Here is a 24,097-nt window from a genome sequence, read left to right on the forward strand (position 1 = left end):
AAGCCTCTGAGTTCCTTCCTTAAAAGAAAACCTGTCCACAAGTAAAGTGAATGAGCATGGAAGTGCCCAGAACGTGTCTTCTTAATTTATGATGTTTTTGTTTTGCAAGGATCTGGGGTGAAGCTGAGACCAAGGTGTCACTCCCCGCACCCCCTTCTCCCCTCCCTGGGATTCAAATGCCTGACACGACACCCTGGATTCAGGGATTCCATCACAGGGCAGAGGGAGCTTTGCCCCCCGACCCCAGGTTGCACACCTAGAGTTTTGCAGGTGAAGCAAGTGGGGCTGAGTTCCCAGCCAGGACTCTAAGGGCCAGGAACCATCCCGAGTGTAAGCGTGTGCACTGTGGGAGCAGGGCACTGTGGGGAGCTGGGGCCGCCCCTTCTTTGGGTCCTCAGCACTGAACACGGGGAGAGGGTGACAGCACAGAGCAGCATGGCACGCCTCCACCATCTCAGAAAGCCCTGCTGGACCTAACTGGCTGGATCTCTCCGCCTCCCTGAGAACCTGTTAGCAGTGCAGATGGTCGGGCACCTGCGCCTCACAGGGCAGGGGCGGGGGCGGGGGTCTGGCCCCGTGAGCCCACCTGATGCAGCCAGAGTCAGAAGACAGAGGCTGAGTAATGGGAAAGTCTTTTGATTCTTGAGTTTCATTTCTGGGGCAGGCTGTTAGTTTCATTTCCTTCCCCACTGGAAAGGGAGGTACACCAAGGAGAGCCTGTCCTATAAAAGGGAAGCCAAGCCCGGGGGGACGAGCCATAGATGCTGTGCTGGTCTCCATACGTTCAGCGGGTGCTCAGGTAAGAGCTCGGTCCCTGGACGGAGGGCTGCAGCCCAGACCTTTCTTCTAGAAGCATTTCCTGGTCAGTGCGGCTTCTGCCAGAGGCGAGAAACAGGTAAATTTCTGAAGCTGCTCGTTTTGACTCTGGCCCCCAGCCCCCGCTTCGGGAAGAGGGCACATTCTGGAGGGGAAATGACCGGTCTGGGAGCTGTCTTCCCAAATCTGGCCAGGGGCCTGTGGTCACAAAGAAGTGGCTTTGGGTACTTCCGTGGCAGATACCGTACCTGGGGTGGGCAGAGGACTCTGCTCTGTGGTCTAGTGGTTTATAAGAATTGTCCTAAGTATATAGTCACCGTGACCCACCTCTTAGCTAGTAAAACTGTGCTGCTTTTTTGAAAGTTGCTGAGAGCAGATGTTCAGAATCTGTATCCTAAGAAAAAAATGTTTGAGGAGAGGTGGTGACTTGTCATGGTGATTGTTTCACAACAAAGACAGGAAAAAAGAGAAATCTGGGAGTTCCCCTGGTGGCTCAGCGGGTGAAGAACCCGACCTGAGTCCGTGAAGATGCCGGTTTGATCCCTGGCTCCGGCTCGGTGGGTTAAGGATCCAGCCTTGCCGTGAGCTGTGGTGTAGATCGCAGACGCGCCTCGGATCTGGCGTGGCTGCGGCTGCCGCCAGCAGCTACAGCTCTGATTCGACCCCGAGCCTGGGAACTTCCATATACTGCAGGTTCAGCCCTCCCCCACCCCCAAAAAAAGGGAAAAAATAAAAAAGAAATGTATTCTTTGGCCTTCGCGGGTTCCTGACACAGTCTGCCAAACTCTAGGAAGTAAGGAGCGCACAGGCTCGGGTTACGAGAACAGATGACTTTAGGTCCTGTGGTTATGTTAATGCGATGGGGGCTGGGGACCTGGAGGAGGAGTCACGTGGTTGACGGCTGGAACCTTCAGTTCTTCCCCCAACCTCCGGGCGGGCAGAGGGGCTGGAACTTGATCTCTGATGGCCAGCGAGCTAATCAGTCATCAGTCTTGTCTCCGAAGAAGCCTTCTGAAAGCCCACCAGGGAAGGGGCAGGTGAGCACACCGAGTCGGGGGAGGGGCTCTCCGGAAAGCTTGGAAGCCCCGTGCCCTGCCCGACCTGCCTCTGCATCTTCCGTCTGGCCGTTCTTGAGTTACATCCGTTTATAATAAACCCGTGATCTAGTAAGTGAAAGGTTTCTCTCGGCTCTAGCAAATTATTTGAACCCCAGGAGGGGGTCGTAGGAACCTCTGATCAATACATGGCGCCCAGGGTCAGACGCACAGGTGACCACCTGGACCGGAGTGGCCTCGTCTGGAACGGGCAGGGTGGGAGTGGAGCCGCTGAGGGGGGCTGAGCCCCATCAGGGAGCCCCGGGGAACCCTGTGGGGCTTCCTGGTAGAAAGTGTCAGAACCGAAGTCACTGCTTGGTGACATAGGAAACCACACAGATGAGAACAGAAGTCAGAATGGGAGCCCCACAGCCTGGCCTCAGCGTGGGGCACCCCCTTGCTTGTGGCAGTCGCTCTCAGCGGTGTCCTCGAAAGCCAGCTCTCCCAGGAATGGGGACACTTGATAGCATTTGCAATTCCCACTGTAGGGTGTGCTGGAAACGTTACTATGCCTTCGAGGTCTGATTTAAAGAAAGACAGCCATTGATGCCAAGTCTGCAGCAAAGAAAGGCAGATTAGGTGCAAACCACAGTGTGTTAGTGTCCTGTGGTGGCCCGGGGCGGGAGGGGGAAACACTTCACCTTCAGAAATGCCCCCTCTGCCAGCTCTGAGATCAAGGCGTCAGCAGGGTTGGTTCCTGCAAAGACTGCAAAGAATCCTTCTTTGCCTCTTCCAGCTTCTGCCCGCTGCCAGTACTCCTTGGTGTTATCTGGGGAAAATGTATTAGGATGCTGAGGTCAGGCTGCCAGCAGAAGGAAATACTCCAGGCCCCGTGGTCAGCCGTGACCTGTGGCCCATTGTCACTGTGGGAGATTTTACAGGACAGAGCCTGAGCTTCCCTGTGCTGCTCACAGGGACCCAGCCGGGAGGGGGGGAAGGTTTAGGCGTGGATCCCAGAGTAGTGTGACCTTTCTCTCTCCTGGACACTGTGAGGAAATCCCAGGGAACCAGATTCTTGTTGTATTTTGCTTTTCGGAGAAACTAGTTTCCTATTTACTTAAAAAAAAAAGGAGGGGTAGTATTCCCGCGGGTGTGTGTAAACACAGATTCCGTGCAAGAGGCCAGGTCAGAGGGGAGTTTTTAAGTGAATGCAGGGCTCCCCGCTCTGCGGGCACGAGCCTGCCCAGCTGTGGAACCTCCCAGCAGAACCCAGGGCCCGTGCAGGTCCCAGGGGCCAGACCCAGGGGCCAGGGGACGGTGGCAGCGTGCTGGATTTCAGGCCCCTGGCACCTGCGTGTCACTCTCAGTGCACATGAAGAGTGCCAAGGAGAGACCAACTAGTACCCGTGAGGACGTGGGTGTGATCCCTGGCCTTGCTCAGTGGGTTAAGGGTCCAGTGTCCGGTGTGGCCATGAGCTGTGGTGTAGGTCACAGATGCGGCTTGGATCCCGTGTTGCTACAGCTTGTGGCATAGGCTGGTGGCTACAGCTCCGATTTGAACCATAGCCTGGGAACCTCCATAGGCTGCAGGTTCGGCCCTAAAAAAAAGCAAAAAAAAGAGAGAGAGAGAGAGATTTAAAAAATCGCTGGATATGTTCTTGAGGGCAATTTTATTAATTTGCAAAAAGGTGGAGACTGTGTGCTGAACTCATTTGAACGTCACGTCCTGTCTTCTATAAAAATGCAGAGAACGTTGCAAGAGGTCACATTTCCTCTTGGCACTTGTGAAGGGCTAGGTGTTCTGTAAAATGAATGTCTCCCTGGGGAACGTGGTAACGCGATGTGCTGTCGGGTGCGGGGGGTAGCAAAGCCTAAACCTCAGGGACTCTGGGGAAATGAAGAAGAACAGCCAGAAAAAACCGAGATGGAGTTTTGGTCCCCAACCAGAGGGAGGACCTGGCTAGGAGCCTTTTCCTCCCAATCTAGCTTAGGTCGCCCAGCCCTCCAAGGGCTGAGGGACAGGGATTCCTGTCCAGGAAGTGCCGGCATCATATCACGGGAACTAGTCCTACGCAGACCGTCCCCTGGGCCAGCTGTGGGTTTGACCTTCCACCCAGTTGGCTCTGGGTTTCTGCGGAACAGTCTCGAGGTTGCTCTTTCTCCACAAGAGGGAGCGGAAGCACTGGCTTAGGATTTGAACACAGAGGGGAAGGCGCTCCTTCCGCCTGAGCACCCTGCACAGGGCTCCCCAGGATGCAGGGCCGAGCCTGGGGATCCCCCATCGCTTAAGGTCTCCAGGTTGGTGAGACTGACCCCCTGGAGAAACACAGGTAGAAGGTCTTCCAGCCCAAACTCAGGTGTCAGGTCTGACCCCAGCAAGGCCAAGAAAGGCCAGGGCACACCCCATGCAGGCTGAGGACCAGAGGGGCCAGCCCACCACCCCCCTCAAAAAAGAAGCTGCCCTTGGACCGGGCTTTTTGAGCCTCTCGGGAGAAAGACGTGTTTCTCCCTTTCCCTGAGCTCATGCTGACCTCAGGACCTTTGCACTTGCATTTGCTCTGCTGGAAATGCTCCCGCTGGGACTGCTAACCCTTGTCTCTCTGCTCAATCATACCCTATTCACAGATCCACTCAAAACAGACCCATGCCAGCCAACCCCAGTATCAGTAACCACTGTCTATCTTCTGTCCGTCCGTCCTTCCTTCCTTCCTTCCTTCCTTCCTTCCTTCCCTCCTTTTGCTTTTAGGGCTGCACCTTGCTTTCTCTTGGGCCTCTCTCCTTGACGTGTAGACGGCTGCCTTCTCCCTGCGTCCACACATGGCCTCTTTCATAAGGGCCTCAGTCGGATTGGTTTAGGGTCCACCCTATAGGGACCTCAGTCACCTCTTTCAATGCTGAATCTCCAGTAGGGACCCACGCGGAGGTCCCCGGGGTTAGGTCCCCACCGTATGAACTTGGGGCACATTTCAGCCCATAACTGTCCTCAGAACATATTTGTCGAATGACTGAATGAATGAACCCCTCTCGTTTTAAAATGTTTGTTATTTTTTAATTTTTTATTTATTTTGTTTGTTTTTTGTCTTTTTTGTCTATTCTAGGGCTGCACCCATGGCATATGGAGGCTCCCAGGCTAGGGGTCCAATCGGTGCAGCCGCTGGCCTACACCACAGCCACAGCAACGCCAGATTGGAGCCTCGTCTGCCACCTACACCACAGCTCACGGCAATGCCGGATCCCCAACCCATTGAGCGAGGCCAGGGCTGGAACCTGAAACCCCATGGTTCCTAGTCGGATTTCGTTAACCACTGAGCCACGATGGACACTCCTATTTTTTAATTTTTTATACAAATTTTTTCTCTTTTCTTTCCTTTTTTTCTTTTTTGGTTCCACCAGTGGCACATGGAAGTTCCCAGGCCAGAGTTGTGACCTCTGCCCCAGCGACAGCAACACCAGATCCTAAACCCACTGTGCCGGGCCAGTGATTGAACCAGTGCCTTCACGAGACAAGCTGGGTCACTGACACTGCACCACAGCAGGGACTCCTTTTGATACAGTTTTTAAAGGTTACACAGCATTTACAGTTGTTACAAAATTTGGCTACATCCCCTGTGATGTGCAGTATATCTCACCATCCTTTTTCGTTTGTTTGCTTGTTTTTTATGGCCGCACTTGCAGCATATGGAAGTTCCCAGGCTAGGGGTTGAACCAGAGCTTCAGCTGCCGGCCTGCACCACAACTCACAGCAACACCGGACCCTTAACCCACGGAGCGAGGCCAGGGATCAAACCCACATCCTCATGGATACTATGTCAGGGTCTTAACCTGCTGAGCCACTTGGGAACTCCATCCCACCCTCATTTTTAAAACGGGCACAGCACACACAAAATTGTGACTGTGCACGTCCAGGTTGTGGAAGGGGAAAATGTGTAGCCCGGCCATCGGAGAAGAGATGCTTCTAACATGAAAAGGTCGGTTGGGACCATGTTTTTTTAGGAATCGTATCCTGAAAAAAGATCTCAGAGGTTTTCAGAAAGGGTCACAACATGATGCGGTCTGGGGTTTCGAAGAAAAAGAGGCACAAATGTGCGGGGCTTGGGGTCGGGGGGGGGGGCTCTGTCGTGAGGAGGGGGGAAGCTTGGACACGGGGCGCAGGTGGACGCCCAGAGTCCACCTATGGGGGAGGGGCCGTGCCAGGGCTCCAGTCCGCCCACTGGCTAGTGCCCTGATGCCAGCATGGCAAAGTCCCCAAAGTCCTCGGCTGCTGACGACAAGGCAGTTACCCACTCCTGGTTCTGGAGCCCAGAAGCTCTGGGTCAGGGGTCGGCAGGTCAGCTCCTCCCGGTGGCTCTGTGGGGCAGTCTGTTCTGGCCCCTCTCCCGGCGGCCGCACCTCTGGGGCTCCTGGACTCTGCCGTGTCTGCCTCTGTGTTCACGTCGCCTCCAGCCACGGGTTTCCGTGTCTCAAATCCCCCCACCTGCCTCTTCTTGGGTTTCGGGCCCACTGTCATTCGCAGAGCCTGGTCCATCGCGTCTGCCACGACCCTTTTCCCAGATACAGTCACAGTCCCGATCCTGAGGGGACCTGCCCTTGAGAGGGGGTCGCCACCCTTCAACCTGTTGCATCCGCTCTCTTCTCGGAGGAGGGGCAGGTGGGTCGTGGCAGGAAACGCTTCATGCCGTGGCGTCACCCGCTCGTCTCTGGGCCCCGACTTGGGTCAGGAACTGGACCTCCAGACCTCAGCGTCCTGACCCAGAAAATGCAGATCAGGAGCTAACACGCAGGGCTGCTGTGAAAAGGAAGGGAGTCCCCGTTGTGGCTTGGCGGGTTATGAACCTGACTGGTATCGATGAGGATGAGGGTTGGATCCATGGCCTTGCTTAGCGGGTTGAGGATCCAGCGTGGCCATGGCCGTGGCTGTGGCTGTGAACCGCAGCTGCAGCTCTGATTCAAACCTAGCTTGGGAACGTCCATATGCTGCGGGCCTGGCCCTAAAGGAAAAAAAAAAAAAAGAGAGAAAGTAGCATCTGGGAGCAGCACCTGGCGAGGCCTGCCCCCCAATACCGCAGCTGGCTCAGGACGCTGGCTCTCTGATTACAGGCCCTGTGGAGAAGCAGGGACCCAAAGAGCCTTCTCTCCCAGACCCTCCCACAGCCCGACCTAGTCTGGGGAGAAACAGTGGCAATGGGGCGGGGAGGGGCTTAAACGGACCCAGGAGAGCTACCTGTCACCTCTCTGTGCCTGATGCTGTTCCCCTGTCCTGTCCTGAACCTCAGGTGGCACAGAGTCCATTAGAGGTGACAGAGGGACCTTCACATTCTCCCGTGGCAGCGTGGGGTCCACTTGTCCCCAGGCCCCGGGAGCCCACAGACAGCCCTCTTGTGCTCTGTTGGCTGCCACCAGCTGCTCCCGCAGACGGGGCCTGTGCCCAGTTCCTGCCTCGCCTGCGTCTGGGTGCGGAGGGTGGGCCGTGTGGGGCCGGATGAGGCAGGGCTGGCAAAGCTGCAGCCCAGGTGAGGTCTGCCTGGGGACCCTGGGCCATGTTCCTGTCTCATGTCTTTGCAGAGCGTGCCAAGAAGATTGAGGAGCTGAGCAGTGGAGATTGAAGCCACCAGCTCACCTGGGCATCAGCTGATGCCTAAACCCCGCATGTCGTGGCCTTACCAACGTCATAGGCAGGCTTCTTCCCCACCTCATCCCCACAAAGAAATGAATTTCTTCCCGCAGCAGCCTTTGCCCCTGGGCGCAGGCCCAGGGCAGATGACCTTCCCTCTAAACTGGCAGATGGGTGGGAAGGACCTCACCAAGGGCCTGAATATGCTGACCTTGAGCCCTCAGCAGCCAGGGGGAAAGAGTGGCCAGCAGACGTCAAAGGTAAGGGACCCACCATCCGCAAGGGCACATCCCAGCCCCCAGCCGGGGGAGGGAGGGCAGTGAATCCCCAAGCCCGGCTTCACAGCCGGTGTCCCTCCCTCTCCCGGGCACTTCCAACGAAGACAGGGACAGACGGTCTCCAGGGCAGCAGTGACCTCCCAGGAGTCTGGGGTCTCCTTTCTGGGAGCTCCCCCCCACACCCCCGCTGTGACGGCCACTGTCCCGCCCAACCCCCACCCCAGCTCGGTAGCCCTGGGGCCGGCTCCCCTCCCCGCTCTGGCTGGGAGCGTCCACCCTTGGTGCCGTCTCCCTGCTCAGCCAGACACCCCAACCCTCCCAGCCAGATGTTCCCCTGCAGCTGCAGAGCAAAGCCGCACTGGGCCATAGCGACCTCCCTCTCGAAGGGCACAGCCAGATCCCCCCCACCCCTGGCTGCCTGCCACGTCCGTGCATCTGTGCTGCCACAAATCCCCCACGGTGGTGGGAGCCCCCTCGGAGGTCATGACTGAAGTTGCGGTGCCTCCCCCAGGGGCCCGAGAACAACCTGTACAGCCCGTTCGAGGAGAAGGTGCGGCCCTGCATCGACCTCATCGACTCGCTGCGGGCCCTGGGCGTGGAGCAGGACCTGGCCCTGCCCACCATCGCCGTCATCGGGGACCAGAGTTCGGGCAAGAGCTCCGTGCTGGAGGCCCTGTCGGGGGTCCCTCTCCCCAGAGGCAGCGGTGAGCAGTGAGGGGCCAGCCGGCGACTGCCAGAGGCCAGCCACCTGCCAGCCACAAAGCGTCCCAGGGACCAGTGGTTTCAAGGGCAGGTTGCTGGGAAGGCCCCCAAGGGCATCTCTCACAGGCCTGGACGGCTGGGTCTGGAGCGCGTGGTGGCGGCTGGGGTCCCGGGTGTTCCCGATACCCCCGCGTCTGTGTTCTCTTCCCAATGGAGGGGTGGGGGATGAGGGGTTGGGGGGAGGGGGATGGAGCGGTGGGGGGATGAGGGGTGGGGGGTGTCTCCCCCAGACTCCTGCTGTCTCCTCTGTGTGAAGGGCTTGGGAGGGCTGGACCCACCCCTCATTCAGACGGATGCCATGGTCAGACATCCCCTTCTGTCCCAGCCCTGTGGCTGCCACCTGGATGGTGCCTGAGGCCTTTCCAGGGCATGGGCGTAAGCCAGGGGGCCTGGACTGGGCCCTAGAGAGGGACAGGGATTTCAAACAAGGTCTCTGGGGACACGAGGGCAGGTCCTTGGGGATAAGAGCCAAGGGCATCTCTGAGCGCTTCTTTTTAAGGGAGACTTAGGAGGTTGGGGAAACTCTTGCAGGAATCATCACCAGGTGTCCGCTAGCCCTGAGGCTGAAAAAGAAGGAGTGCCCGTGGCAGGGGAGGATCAGCTACCGCAAAGTGGAGCTCCAGCTGCAAGACCCCTCCCAGGTGGAGCGGGAAATACGCAAAGGTGAGCCCCGCCCCCCTTGGAAGGGCCCCTGGAGCTGCTGCAGCTCCTTCTGAAGCCTGGGGACCTCTCCAGCTCCGAGCGCCCCCCCACCATGCCCCCTCCTCATTCCTCCTTGTCTGCCCAGTTCCCGCTCTTTCTTCGGGTCTCAGTTTCCCGGCCCCTTCTCTGGGAATTGCCCCCTGCAGGACCCCTGGCCCTCGCTCCCCTGGGCACCGCTATCCAGAGGCCCTGCTCTAACCTAGCATGGCTGACCACCTGTGGCCACGTCCCTGTCCCCCAGAGCTGACCCCGCCCACCCATCATTCCCAGAAGCGCAGCCAACACTGCCCTTTGAACGGGGTTGTCCAGCACTTGAGATGAGCGTTAGTTAGGTAACTACAGAATGAGCAAAAGGCGCCGTTGCTCCTGGAGTCCATGTCCACGTCCCTTCCCGCTCGGAGGGACCGCTGGCAGCCACCCCCTCACAGCCCTGCCACCCAGGTCTCTGAGTCCCGAGGAGACTCCCCTTTCCTGCTGTTTTGCTGGGCTCAGCCAGGCTGGCAAGAATTAACCCTGATCATAAGATTGAGTATCTGCAGCCACGGCCTCCACCCCAGGGAGACAGGCTTTTTGCCTTATTAAGTAATAGACTCAGCATCTAGAGCTGGGGTTTCCACACGACTCTCTGGACCCAGCTCCCCCAAGAACCCTGGGGCCTCAGAGAGCTCCCTCCCGAGGTGAGGAAGCACCGCCCCCAATTCTAGCATTCAGCCCCCCAAACAGAGCTGCTTGAGACCCACAATTGGCAAGTTTCCTAGCTTGGAAAAAATAAAAAAACTCTGCACCAGCTCTGCCTTCCGTGATCCCTGTACCCTCCAGCCCCAGCGCTCTTGGGGTCACCCAGACTCTCTCTAACCAGGAGCTCTGTGGGCAGGACTGGGTGGGCCCCAGGGGTGCATGCTTAAGTGAACATTCTAGGTAAGGATGGATAATGAGCAAACCACAGCTGAGGCAGCTTCAGGACAGCATCTCGGAACTCCCATCCACTGCCAGTGGGAGGTTATATTGCTGCAAATCGCTTTGGAGAATTGGCACAATGCCCACGAAGATGGGGGACGCCCCCAAACTCTACCCCTGAGTATATACCCAGCCCGAGATGTGCACCCAAAGTTAGGTTCTGGAAAGTTCGTAGCGGCACTTTTGGCAAAGCTGGAAACCACCCATTGTCCATCAGCCGTAGACTGCATCGGGGCACAGGGTAGAATAACACAGGGCAAGGAGCAGCCTCAGCGATGAGGACGTGTATAAATGCAAGCTGAGCAAAGAGAATGGAGCCAAGAGAGGATATAGTTTATGCTTCCATCTATAATGAGATGGGCCCACGTGAAACTGATCTTCTTGTATTCAAAGGCGGTTACCCACCAGCAAAGTGGCTTGGCTCAACCAGGTATGAAGTACAAAAATAGCAAAGGAGTAGATGCTGGTAGGCAACAACCAGCAAGGAGAGAGGGCTTCAGGGGACTGGCCGTGCTCTGTTTCCTGACACTGACACTCCTGATGTGTCGCTTACGCCCGTGAGTCCAGCCTGAAACCCACCAAGCCACATGCTTAGGTCTGTTCCAACTCAATACAGTTATAAAGTCCTGTCTGTAGTAGTGACTCCAAATGAGCATTCAAGCAGGACAGAGTTTACAAAGGAGCAGCTCTGGGTTTCCCCATGGCCCCTGTTCCATCTCTAAAGAATGAGGCAGCGAGTGCCCACCGTGGCTCATCCATAACTAGTTATCCATGAGGGTTCGATCCCTGGCCTCGCTCAGTGGGTTAAGGATCTGGCGTTGCCGTGAGCTGTGGTGTAAGTCGAAGACACGCCTGGGATCCTGCTTTGCTGTGGCTGTGGTGTAGGCTAGCGTCTGTAGCTCCTATTTGACCCTAGTCCGAGAACCTTCATATGTCGTGGGTGTAGCCCTAAAAAAAGAACAATAAAAAAAAGGAGTTCCCGTCATGGCGCAGTGGAAACGAATCCAACTAGGAACCATGAGGTCCATGAGCTGTGGGGTAGGTTGCAGACATGGCTTGGATCTGATGTTGCTGGGGCTGTGGTGTAGGCCGGCAGCTGTAGCTCCAATTCAACCCCTAGTCTGGGAACCTCCATGTGCCACAGGTGCAGCCCCCCAAGAAAAGCAAGCAAGCAAGCAAGCAAGCAAGCAAGAAAGAAAGAAAGATAAAAGAGAGAACGAGGCGAATCGTCAGGGCTGTGTCTGGAGCTGCTTCCCAGTTCTCACACCCGCGCTGCTCTGGGTGGAATGGAGGTGCACCGCCTCACTGCCCCAGCTGCAGGTGCTTTTGCCAGGAGGGGTGGGTGGTTCATCCTGACCCTGGATGTCTCCTCTCTTGGCGTCTGTAGCCCAGGATGCCATCGCTGGGAGCGGAGTTGGCATCAGCCACGAGCTCATCAGTCTGGAGGTCACCTCCCCGGAGGTTCCAGACCTGACCCTCATCGATCTTCCCGGCATCACCAGGGTGGCCGTGGGCAACCAGCCCCAGGACATCGGACTGCAGGTGCGCCTTCCTGGGACTTGGGAGTGGACCGTGCTCAGCCGGGGAGACGTCCCGGGTCCCTGCAGGCAGCCCCAGGGCAGCGCTGGGCCTGCCCTCACTCCGAGTGGCAGGGGAGGGGGCTGGGGGCCGGGGCCACACACTCAGGACCTGGCAGGTCGTGGAAACAGGCGAGGTGGACTCGTGGGAGTGGAGATGGACAGGCGAATCCACACCCTGCCCGACCTCGTCCTATGGCCATGTCAGCCCAGCGTTACCCCTAAACTGTCCTCTGATTTAGAAGTAGCCAGGAATTGGATTTTTGCCTGAGATCTGCCCATTTTAGCAACACTTTGTCAGTACTACGTAAGTCGGATCACTTACCAGAGGCTGTGATCTCTGGCCAGGAGCAGGAAGGTCCGCACAGTGGACAGGGCTGAGAGCCACGGACCAGCTGTGACCCAGGACAAACCAACAGCCGCTGAGCCGGTGGCTTCCTTGCCAATGACCTTCCCACCCAAGGTCGCCTGAGGACGTGGTTCCCCCCCCCCGTCCCCGGGATGCTGGAGTCTCACATGGGCAGGTTCATCCCAAGACCAGCCTCGTCCAGCTGTGCTGAGCCAGCTCACGTGGAGGCCAGGGAGACGAGGACGGCCTGAGAATGGGGATGGGGTCCCGGGTGTAAAGGGACAGTGTGGAGGGGGGGCAGGATGAGACCCTTCTGGCCTGGGACTGGGGTCACTCACCTGCCCCGTCCCTTTTGTGGGGGACCCTGCTGGTGTTGGGAACCCAGCCACAGCCAAACTAGCATGTGGCCGTGCTCCCTGGATGGCGTCTTTGCCAGCTCCGCTGTCTCCGCGGCTAAATTACTCTTCCTTCCTCTGCATCCACACCGCCATCCTCAGTCTCCCTGGACGCGGGGTAATTAGCTCACTTCCCTTGGTGAGTCAAGTGACCCATTCCACTCCACGACCCTGCTTCAGCCAGCGAACGGTGGCATTGTCTAGGGTAGAGAAAGACGCGGGCGTGGGGTGACAGGCCATTCATTTCCTCCTGCCATGTCTTCCAGCCTCTAATGGAATCCAGATTTTTTTTTTTTTTTTTTTTTTTTGGCTTTTTACAGCCGCAGTGGCGGCGTATGGAGGTTCCCCGGTGAGGGGTCAGTTCGGAGCTGCAGCTCTTGGTCTGCACCACAGCCCCGGCCCCAGAAACTCCTTCCCCAGCCACAAAGTCTAAGAAATTGTACTAAATTCCTCTAACTTGAATGAGCTGGACCCCTTCCGAGAACAAGCTGCGGAAGAAGCCGTTGATTTTAGGAGACGGTATTGATGTCAGGGCCGTGGGAGCCGGGATGGAGTACCTGCCGCTTGGGGCGCTGGCTGGATTCTAGAGGATGTCAGGGGGTCACCCCAAGGCACCCCCAGCTTCGGGGGCAGATATGACACACACAGATCAGTCTGATAGAAGACTGGCTCTCGGGAGCCTCCGAGGGGGGGTGTCTGGAGAGAAAGGAGGGGCGTGTTCTGGCCGCAGGAGTCCGAGAGTCTTCCAGAAGGAAGAAATTGCGGTGATGAGCTCTGGAGGCTAAGTAGGACATCCGTAAGGGCAGGTGGGGCGGGCACTCCAGCGGAAGCCCCGAAGTGTGAGCCCCGCGTCCTGCTCTGGAGGGCGCGTCCGTCTACAGGGGCTCTTGGCTGACCAGGTGTGCTTGCTCTCCCTCTGCGACTCCCTGGCGACAGATCAAGGCGCTCATCAGGAAGTACATCCAGGAGCAGCAGACCATCAACTTGGTGGTGGTCCCCTGCAACGTGGACATCGCCACCACGGAGGCGCTGCGCATGGCCCAGGAGGTGGACCCCGAAGGAGACAGGACCATCGGTAGGCAGGGCCCAGCTTCTGGAGGCCGGGAAGGGAAGGGGAGGCCCCTCCGGCTTTAGAAGGGCCCGGAATGTAGCCCGTCGGAGGTGCCCGCATCCCGCGTGGGATCCGAGCGCTGTTCCCCCAGAAGCTCCATGGACTTGGAGTGCAGGGGAGCCCAGCAGAGGGGTCATTCTTGCTCCGGTCAGCGTTCGATGTGTGGCCCAAATCTGGAGGTTCTTTGCCCTCCTTCCCCTGTCCCTCCTTTGCATCCTGGAACCTTTCCGGATCGGGGAGCGCTGCCCAGAATGGTCCAGAGAGCAGAAAGCGACTGGCCCGTCGGCTCTGCAGTTCCTCGGGTAAAGTTCTGGCCACCGCTTGGTGCTGGTGAAGGCCTCCCTAGCGCCTTTATGAGCATGTGCAGGGCACAGGCCTCCAGGCTCACGCTGGGGCCGGGCGTCTGCGGAACATGTGTTCAAGCAGGACTCTTCACTGGGGAACTGGCTTCTCTCAAACCAGCCTTTTTGGGAGTTGCCACTGTGGTGCAGGGGGTTAAGAACCTGACAGTGTCTGTGAGGATGCAGGTTCGATCCTTGGCCTCGCTCAGTAGGTTAGGGATCCAGCAGAGTTCCCAGATGCGGTTCGGCTCTAGCATTGCTGTGGCTGTGGTGTCGGCTGCCAGCTGCAGCTCTGATTCAGCCCTGGGTTTGGGAACCTCCATATGCCATAGGTGTGGCCCTAAAAAGGAAAAAAATGTCCCCCCAGAAGGTATTTTAGGGGACCTGGTTTAAGAGCACAGACTGCCGGGGTTGGAATCCTTGTTCTATTACTTAGTGGCTACATATCCTTGGACAAAGGATACTGGTATTGTTTTAAGTTTTACTCTTCTTATTCAATATCACTTCTTTGCAATCATTCCACCTACCTTTGGAGTTTACTTTCCTGAAAATTTGCAAGTCGTTTTCCTTGACTCAATGGATACTCAGTATGTAATCGTCTTTTCCATTTTTTCCCCCAAACAAATGCTCAGTTTTCGGGTAAGGATGAAAATGAACATTAGGGGAAGACAATACAAGTTTAATATGTTACCATCTGCCCGGCCACACTTGTGCCCGTTAGCCGCCGCCGTTCACAGGCATCTAGAACGCACTGAACCAGAGAGAAAACTCAGGGGTGGGGTCACCGTCATTGTAAGTGCCATTTCTTTCTCATCTCAAAGGCATGTCAGTAGGGATGTCTCACTGATGCCCCGGAAGGGAATGGCATCTGTCCAGTAGACGGATCCATTTGGATGTTCGTATCTCTATTGAGATGGAGTACCACTCTGTCGGCTAAAAACAAAAACAAAAACAAAACAAAACAACCTGAAAGTCGACAGTGCAGTTTTATTTGGGGTGAAATTAGGACGGAAGCCCAGGAGCCGGCATCTCAGGGAGCCCCGAGAAACGGCGCCCAGGAGGCGGCGGGGGGCGGGGGGAGCTAGGATACAGGAGTTTTTGCAACAAAGGGAAGGGCGTAGGAACAAAAGATTTACAGGAAACCGGATTTACAGACAAAGATTTCCAGAAAGCCCAGAAGAGGAGGTCTGGGCTTCCTGGACTCACTCCTTTGATGTGACCTCAGTTGGGGGCCAGTCGTCTGTGTGTCTTTCCTGAGTTCCCTCAGGGCTCGCTGGCCCACCTTTGGGAGTGGCTGTTCTCACTTTCGTTTTTTGGTTTTTGTTTTCTCTCTTTTTTTTTGCTTTTTAGGGCTGCCCCCGCAGCATATGGAGGTTCCCAGTCTAGGGGTCGAATCCCACTCTAGGGGAGCTACAGCTCCCAGCCTACACCTCAGCCATAGCAATGCCAGATCTGAGCCGTCTTTGACCTACACCACAGCTCACAGCATCGCCGGATTCTTTAACCCACTGAGCAAGGCCAGGGATCGAACCTGCAACCTCATGGTTCCTCTTTGGATTTGTTTCTGCTGCGCCGCGACAAAACAAAATGACACCTTTTGTTTTGTCCACTAACTGCAGCCCTGGAGGCTCTATTTCATGCTGCCCCAAAGAGGAACAGGGAAATATATAAAGACGTATCAGAAAGGGGAGTGGGGAAGGGCATGCAACGCGGACAAGCGTGCAGTCCCTTCTCGGTCCTTACTTTTCTCAACCTCTCAGCCCATGTCGGGATGGCTGAGCCCTCCCTTCTCCAGAAACCTTTCCTGCCTTGGCTGTGACGTCACAGATCTGGGTCCCCGTTCTCAGGTCTCCTGGTCCCTGGCCAGCTAGAGGTCACATTCTTAGTTTGGTTGCTTTTCCACATCTCTGACCTCTACATGTTGGACCCCAGAACTTGCTTCTGAGCTCTCCCCTCTTTCTTTAAATAATCGTGTCCGCCCACAGTTTTGAATCGCATCCGTAAGCCAGCAATGCCCAGAGCTCTCTCTGTAACCCTTAACCCTTCCTTAGACCTGACCCTTGGATGTCCATTCAGTGTCTCCAGTTTAACTTGACCAAAACGTGACTCCCGATACCCCACCCGACCCAAGTCTTCCTCCTCCCTGAGGCTGCCTCACCTCACTTAACACCGTATCCACCTGCCCAGTTCAGAAGCCGCATTGATGAGCCACGCTTGAGTCTTTCTTCCCATTGCTTCCATGTCTGATTCCTTTGAGGTCCTGGTGACTCTGCCTCCAAACCAGGACCCAGTCCATCCACTCCTCTCCATCTGCACAGTCACCGCCTAGACCAAGCCTCCAGCCGCTCCTGCCTGGCTTCCTCCTGCCAGCCTCTTGGCATCCACCTTGCCCTCTACAGCGCACTCTGTACCAGCCTTTCAGGTGTACGTCAGGCCATGCCCTTCCTCCGCTTTTACCCTCTAATGCTCCCATCTCACCTGTACAAAGCCCAGGCCCCTTTACCTGGACAACTAGGTCCTCTGTACGTGCCTGGCCTCGGTGTGCCTCTGATCACAGGTCCCATCGCTCACTGCCTTGCCCGCTCCTCTCTGATGTGGCTCAGTCACCCCAGCTCCTCCTTGCTAAGGGCCGGGAATGCTCCTTCTCCGTCTTCATCAGGCTGGGCTCGACCCAGACGTGCCTTCTCAGAGGTCCTCCTGGAAACCCCGCCTCAAACTGTACCCCCACCCCTGTCTGCAGTCATTGGCCAGCACTTCAACTGATTGTCATTCTCTGCAGAACACGAATCAATACTGAATATTTTCTTTATTTCTGTAGATGGCCAGATCAGCCCATCTGGCTCTCTCCTGCTTGAAGGTGGGAGACATTCACGGGTCAGGGACTTTTCAGTCTCGACTGTGCTACCTCCTCAACACCGCAAGTGGTGTGCTTGATGAGCCCTTGTTAAGGAAATACGTATGTGTAATGGACTCGGGAATGAATTCATTTAAAAAATTAAAGTATCTAGAAACTGCTCAATAGTTGGGTCAGTAATCAACGCTCTTGAGCCGCGAGAGACAGGGGTGCTTTCTGACTTGGCTTCTCTGTGAAAGGCTCTCCTCCTCCAGGTAGGGTGAATTTTCATCACGAGCCTCCACTGTTATCTTCCTGCTGCTTTTTCTCGGGATCAAGTACAATGATCCAGGCTTTCCTGAAGGACCGCTGCTTCCAGGGAAGGGGCTTCTTGGCGGCTTCCTGTCTTCCCAGTAGAAGGTCCTCTATGTTAGCAAAGTAGATTCAGAGATGTCTTGGCTCCGTTAGTCGCATGAAGGCCTGTCCTCCCCTAAACCTTTTAGTGACTCTAAGATGTGATCTTAAATAACACCCTTGGTAAGAGGAAGTTTAAAACAGAGAAAATCAACTACATATGTGCCAGGAAAGGCTCAGAAAATGGCAGACCCTGGGAGTTCCCATTGTGGTACAGCAGTAAGGAACCTGACTACTGACCGTGAGGATGCAGGTTTGATCCCTGGCCTCACTCCGTGGGTTAGGGATCTGGTGTTGCCGTGAGCTGTGGTGTAAGTCACAGATGTGGCTTGGATCTGGTGTTGCTGTGGTTGTGATCTAGGTTGGCAGGTGTAGCTCTGCTGTGACCCCTTGCCTGGGAACCTCCATAAGCCTCAGACGTGGCCCTAAAAAGACAAAAACAAAGGGGGGGGGCCGCGCGCGAGCAGCTGGTAGACCAGACGGCCAGACTTTACCACACATTAAAAAGAAAAAAACAGTAGGTGACATTCCGTTTTCCAACATAAACAATCAAACAAAAAAAAATGCTGTGGCAAAATTAAACACTCAAAGACCACAACCCCTCGGAATGCCAAGCTTTCAATCCAGCGTGAGCAGAAAGGAGTGAGGAGGAGAGTGAGAGGAAGGCACGAAGGAGCGAGTTGGGGGAGGTACCCACAGAAGGGGCAGAGGGAGTCCCTGACGGGGACACTAGAGAGAGGGCACGGACCCTCCTTCCAGCAGAGGACACCTTTTTCTGGAAACACAGTGATGGGGCAGTGTGGCTCTGATGATGCTTGTTGCCTTAGTGTCTGGCACCCAGCAGGTACCCAGGAAACATTTGTTAAATACATTACACAAGGCAGTTCATAAGCTGAATGAGTGGGTGAGCCAATAAGAATGCGAGTAAGGGGAGTGATGCTGGAGGGACTTAAAGGGATTCTCAGGCCCGGGGCCATCAACTCTGCTGAAGGCATTGTGGGTCCCAGCCAAAGGAGATCCCACAGCCCAGCAGCACTCAGAGATCTTTGGGGAAAGAACCGCCCTTTCCATTGTCCTTCTCGAATCCCCTCCCAGGGATCCTGACCAAACCAGATCTGGTGGACACGGGCGCCGAGAAAGTTGTCCTGAATGTGATGCAGAACCTCACATACCATCTCAAGAAGGGCTACATGATAGTGAAGTGCCGTGGCCAGCAGGAGATCTTGAACAAGCTGAGCCTGGCCGAGGCAACCAAGAGGGAAATCGCATTCTTTCACTCGCATCCGCACTTCAGGTAAGATGCTTGAGGACAACCTTGGACTCCGTGGAAGCCAGCCCTGCCTCCCAGAATGGGCCAAGATCAGTACCAAATTAAATAGGAAAACGATGCAGCAGAGCATCACCTACCCTTCATGTGGGTACACATTCTTTTTTGTGTTCTTCTCCACTGTGACTTATCACAGGATACTGAGTAGAGTTCCCCGTGCTCTACAGTGGGACCCTGTTGTTTATCCATCCTGTATATAATAGGTCGCCTCTGCTAGTTCCAACCCCCCACCGTCCATCCCTCTTCCACCCCCGCCCCCGTCCCCTTGGCAAGCACACGTCTGTTCTCTATGTGAGTCTGTTTCTGTTTTGTAGATGCGTTCTTTCGTACCATATTTTAGACTCCGCATAGAAGCATATCACATGGTATCGGTCTCTGTCTGACTTATTTCTCTTAGTTCGAGACTCTCTGGGTCCATCCATGTTGCTGCAAATGGCATCATTTCATTCTTTTTTACGGCTGAGTAATATTCCATTGTGTACATGTACCACATCTTCTTTATCCAGTCCTCCATCCATGGACTTTTAGGTTGCTTCCAGGTCTTGGCTATTGCGAACAGTGCTGCTATGAACATGGGGTGCGTGTATCTTTTTGAATGATAATTTTATCTGGATATATGCCCAGAAGTGGGATTGCAGGACCAAATGGCAATTCTGTTTTTACTTTTTTGATGAACCTCCACGCCGTTCTCTATAGTGGCTGCATCAATTTACATTCCTGCCAACCCTGTCGGAAGGTTCTCTTTTCTCCACACTCTCTCCAGCATTCGAACAAATCGTGTTTTCTTGAACCCTGATGATGATGCTGATTAAAAGTTTACCGTAGCTTAACTTCCCCAGAGACCTTGAGCAGTGGTTTGCAAAGCGTGGCCCCGGGACCAGCAGTATCAACCTCGAATGGGAACTTCTTAGAAACCCAAAGTCGCGGGTCCATACGGCACAACCCATTTTGGTTTCCCAAAATGTTTTCACTCGCGTTCTCATTTGAGTTGCACAAAATCTGGAGAGTCTTCCCATTTTGGTAGCAAAGAAGAAGAAAGGCAAACAACTGGTAAATGCAAACAGAACTAGACTCAGATCCCTAACTTTCATAAACCTATCCAACCACCATAAATGGTTCACTTTCAAACCCTCTTCATGGAACTCTTTGGAGCCTGCAAACCAAATGGTTTTATTCAATGTAAATTACCCTGTAGCGACTCTGCAGTTTGCAGGATGTTGGGGTTTTTCCCATTGAATGGGGTACATTTTCCTTTCCTGTCATTCAAGAACTTGCTATTCCTGAACCTTGAGGGAACAGGTAACAACTTACAGAGGTCACTCCTGCTTTAAAGAGAGACTTGGTAAGAACACCTGAGAAAATCATGAATTTGGGAAGACCAGGTTTGCTTCTTGCCCTGTGCCCTGGGGAGGTGCCTCCAGTTCTATGAGCTTTCGCTCTCTCATCTGGTCCAGGAGCCCTGCTACTACCTCAGAGGATTGTGTTTTGGGTTAAATGGCAAAGACACATGCAAGGCTTCTAGCCAGCCCTCCATAAATAAAACCCTGGTTCCTTCTTTCTCTCTGCTTCTGCCCTGAATGGGAGAAACAGATCATGTTCCATAGTGTTGGGGAATCACAGGGAGAGAAAACTGGGCTCACCCAACAGAGAGAAGATTCTCTAACAGTCACACCGCTGGTTCTCAACCCTGAACAAGCAGCAGACTCTCCAGGAGCATTTGTTAAAATCCAGCTGGTGGTGCTCTGTCCCAGAGTTTCTGAGATCTGGGGTGGGACCCAGGAATTTGGGTTTCTAACAAGTTCCTGTTTAGGGTTGATATTTGCTGGTCCAGGGGCCACACTTTGCAAACTGCTTCTCAGGGTCTCTGGGAACGTTAAGTCTTGGATGAACAAGCGTGTTGAATGGCTGAGTTGAAATCCTTGTGCGCCCACATGCTCGAACTCGGCACCTGCTGGAGAGGGACGTGGAGTCGTACTGGCAAAGTGACCCTACGGGATCCTTCCTGAATTCCTGTTAAGGGCAAACACACAACCCAGCAGCTAGACTGCCTGGTGAGCGACCCTGGGAAAGTGACTTAACCTCTCTGTGCCTTCGTCTTTCTCTCAAAGATTGGCCCTTCAATGATTAAATATTTATCAAGGGCTTAGAATGGTGTGGACGCTTAGTAAGCCCCAGGTAAACCTGCTTGAGACTTGATTTGATTGGGGCGAGAACTTTTAATGTGAGGTCCACCCTCCCGACAAACATCGGTGTACACACTGCTCTTTTGTTCACGACAGGCTCGGTATTGCTCAGCGGAGTTCAAGGACCTACTCATCTTGCATAAGGGAAATTTCATGCCCTTTGATTAGCAGCTCCTCATTTCCTGCCCCCCCCCCATACCTGGCAACCACCAGTCCACTCCCTGATTGCATGAGTTGACCTTTTTATTTATTTTTTACATTTCTAAATTTTTTTTGTCTTTTGTCTCTTTAGGACTGCACCTGCGGCATATGGAAGTTCCCAGGCTAGGGGTGCAATCGGAGCTGCAGCTGCCAGCCCACACCACAGCCACAGGAACACGGGATCTGAGCCGCGTCTGCAACCTGCACTACAGCTCACGGCAACGCCGGATCATTAAACCACTGAGCAAGGGCAGGGATTGAACCCACGTCTTCATGGACAGTATGTCTTGTTCTTAACTGCTGAGCCACAATGAACTCCCAGGCTTGACCATTTTAGAGAGCTCATGTCAATGGATCATTTGTCCTTCTGGGAGTGGCTTGTTTCTCTAACGTAACGTGCTTGATGTTCTTTCATGCTGTCACATGTCGCCAAATGTCCTTCTTTTTCTAGGCTGGATGATGGTCTCTTGCATGTATCCACCACATGTGTTAATCTATATATCTTTCCATGGACATCTAACTGGTCTCCACACCTGTGGACGTGGGAGTGCTAGTGTCTCTGAGATCTTAATTTCGATTCTTTTGATTAGATACCCAGAAATAAATTCTTGGATCATATGGTAGCCCACTTTTAATCTTTTTTTTTTTTTTTTTTTTTTTTTTGACCGCCTTTGGCATATGGAGTTCCAGGCCAGGGATCAGATCTGAGCCGCAGTTGTGACCTATGCCGCAGCCATAGCAAGGCTGGATCCTTAACCCACTGTACTGGGCCAGGGATCGAACCCGCCTCCCTGCGAGCACTGCAAAGATGCTGTCGATCCCTTTGTGCCACAGCGGGAAGGCCCCGTTTTTAATTTTCTGACGTGCTTGTAATTTTTCGTGGTGCTTTGCGTAATGGCCCTGCCATTTTGAATTCCCGTCAGGGAATCGTAGCGCATTCCAGTTTCTTCATGTCCTTGCCAACGCATGTCACCTAACCCATGTGAAGTGGTATTCCATTGTGGTTTGATTCGTGGTTCCCTGATGATTAGTGATGTTGAGCATCTTTTCATGTACCTATTGGCCGACTATATGTCTTCTTTAAAGAAATCTCTATTCAAGTCTTTAGCCCATTTTTAAACTGGGGTATGAGAGTTTACTTGCTCTTGAATCGTAGAGTTTCGTATATATTTCATAACTTAACCCCTTATCGGATACATGGTTTGCAGGTATCTCCCGCCATTTGGTCGCCTGTCTTCTCCTCTGTGGATGGTTCTTTTGGTTGGATCTCATCCTACTTGTCTCTTTTTGCTTTTGTTGACTGTGCTTTTGGTGTCAGACCATGAAGTCGTTTCCAAGATCAATATGATGAAGCTGTTCCCCCATGTTTTCGTCTAGGAGTTTTCAGGTCTTACACTTAAGCCTTCAATTTTCAGTTGACTTTTGTGTCTAGTGTAAGATTAGGGTCCAACTTCATTCTTGCATTGTGGATATCCAATGTTCCCAACACTGTTTTTTGAAGAGATTATCCTTTTTCTTTGTGCATTCAGGGCGCTTTTGCCAAAAATCAGTTCTCTGTATATGCATGGATTTATCTCTGGGCTTGCTATTCTGTCCCATAGGTCTATATGTCTGTCTTTATGCTAGGACCATACTGCTTTAATCATGGTAGTTTTGTAATATATTTGATGTCAGGAAATACGATGCCTCCCTCCAGCTTTGTTCTTCTTTATCAAGACTGACTTAGCTATTCAGGGACCAACATTGGATAGAAGAAATAAGACAGTAGTTTGGGAAAGTCACGTCACCTCTACGAAGTTATCTTTGGTTTGCGTTCCCTGAAAAGATGACTTGCCTCATGAGTTTATTGCAATGATAAGAAGAGAAAATCAATGTAACCTTCCCAGCACCATTCCTGCTTAGGTCTGGGCTTGCTCCATCATTATCAACTGTCCTTCTCATGCCCTCCCTGGCTTTTCTGAAGTCCCGTGTTGCTCCAAGGAGCTGAGCTCACCTACCTGCTTACAAGGCCCAGTTTTTGGAACATGATCCTGTGGGGCCTTCCTAAGTTCTCGTGTGCTCTGTCTCGTTTCAGAATCCTGCTGGAGGAAGGAAAGGCCACAGTGCCTCGTCTGGCAGAACGACTCACCGTCGAGCTCATCGGGCATATCAGTGTGAGTTGGTGGGTTGAGGTACAAGGGATGTAAAAATGACTGTCCAAGTCACTTTCTTTTTTTTCTTCGTCTTCTTTTTACTGCCATATCTGCAGAATGTGGAAGCTCCCAGCCTAGGGTTCAAGTCAGAGCTGTAGCTGCTGGTCTATACCACAGCCACAGCAACATGGGATCTGAGCCACATCTTTGACCTACACCGCTGCTTGTGGCCACACCAGATCCTTAACCCACTGAGTGAGGCCGGGAATCGAATCCACATCCTCATGGACCCTATGTCTGGTTCTTAACCTGCTGAGCCACTATGGGAATTCCCCAAGTCACTTTCTTGGTCATGGGTTGTCTAAGATTCCCCACTGAACTGTCCAAAGCAACAGAGAAACAAGCACATTCTGGAAACCTCATCAGTGCTGGTCAGAGGCTCACGAGAGAGCTTCTGAACTGGGGGAGCAACAACTGCATAATGCTGAAACAGAGCTGAATCTGTCACTTTGAAGGATGCAAAAAGGAAAAGAAGAAAACTCTGGTGCCTGGTTCGCAGTGTGAAAAGGAATGAACACTGAGTTGGCAAAATTTGTACTAGGTTAAAAATGCACAGTGTAGGGGTTCTCCTGTGGCACAGCGGGTCAAGGATCAGGCATTGTCCTTGCAGCGGCTCAGGTCACAGCTGTGACATGGGTTCCATTCCTGGCCCAGGAACTCGACATGCTGCAGCAAGGCAAAAAAAAAAAAAAAAAATCAGCATATAAAGAAAGCATTGCCCCAGCTTCAACCTTGTAGGAAACATGTTCAGTTTCCACAGATGCTCAAAAATGGACAACCATAGGCAGAGTTCTCATGATGTCACAGGAGATAGACTCACTGCGTCTTCGTGCTTCGTGAGAAGTAAAATGTGTCACACTTGCCTGAACCTTTGCACCTGAAATAGAACAACCTGGAAAGTTGGAGGATTAAACCTAAGAGCAGAGATGATCCCAGAGGCCGGATTCTGGGCGATGCTAAATTGCGTGTCACATAAAAGCAGCGAATTCTTTTGAACCTGAAGACGCAGAATCA

At 53.8% G+C, this 24,097-nt stretch overlaps 1 protein-coding gene across 1 annotated transcript; it reads left to right on the forward strand.

Annotated features, from left to right (window-relative positions):
• Nucleotides 1–756: 756 nt before the first annotated feature.
• MX2 (MX dynamin like GTPase 2) lies at nucleotides 757–23,751 on the forward strand (the record flags this gene model as incomplete). The annotated part of the gene is given in 8 exon segments (NM_001097416.1): nucleotides 757–895; nucleotides 7,413–7,721; nucleotides 8,251–8,443; nucleotides 9,033–9,164; nucleotides 11,548–11,702; nucleotides 13,418–13,556; nucleotides 18,276–18,474; nucleotides 22,966–23,751. Coding segments are annotated over 7 exon segments (1,170 nt in total). The 3' UTR covers nucleotides 23,078–23,751.
• Nucleotides 23,752–24,097: the final 346 nt, after the last annotated feature.

The sequence above is a fragment of the Sus scrofa genome, chromosome 13, assembly GCF_054392235.1.
Source record: "Sus scrofa isolate SSC_HxYL_T2T_F1_AM1 chromosome 13, Sscrofa_HxYL_maternal_Yorkshire_Landrace_v2.0, whole genome shotgun sequence".
NCBI classification, from domain to species: Eukaryota; Metazoa; Chordata; class Mammalia; order Artiodactyla; family Suidae; genus Sus; species Sus scrofa.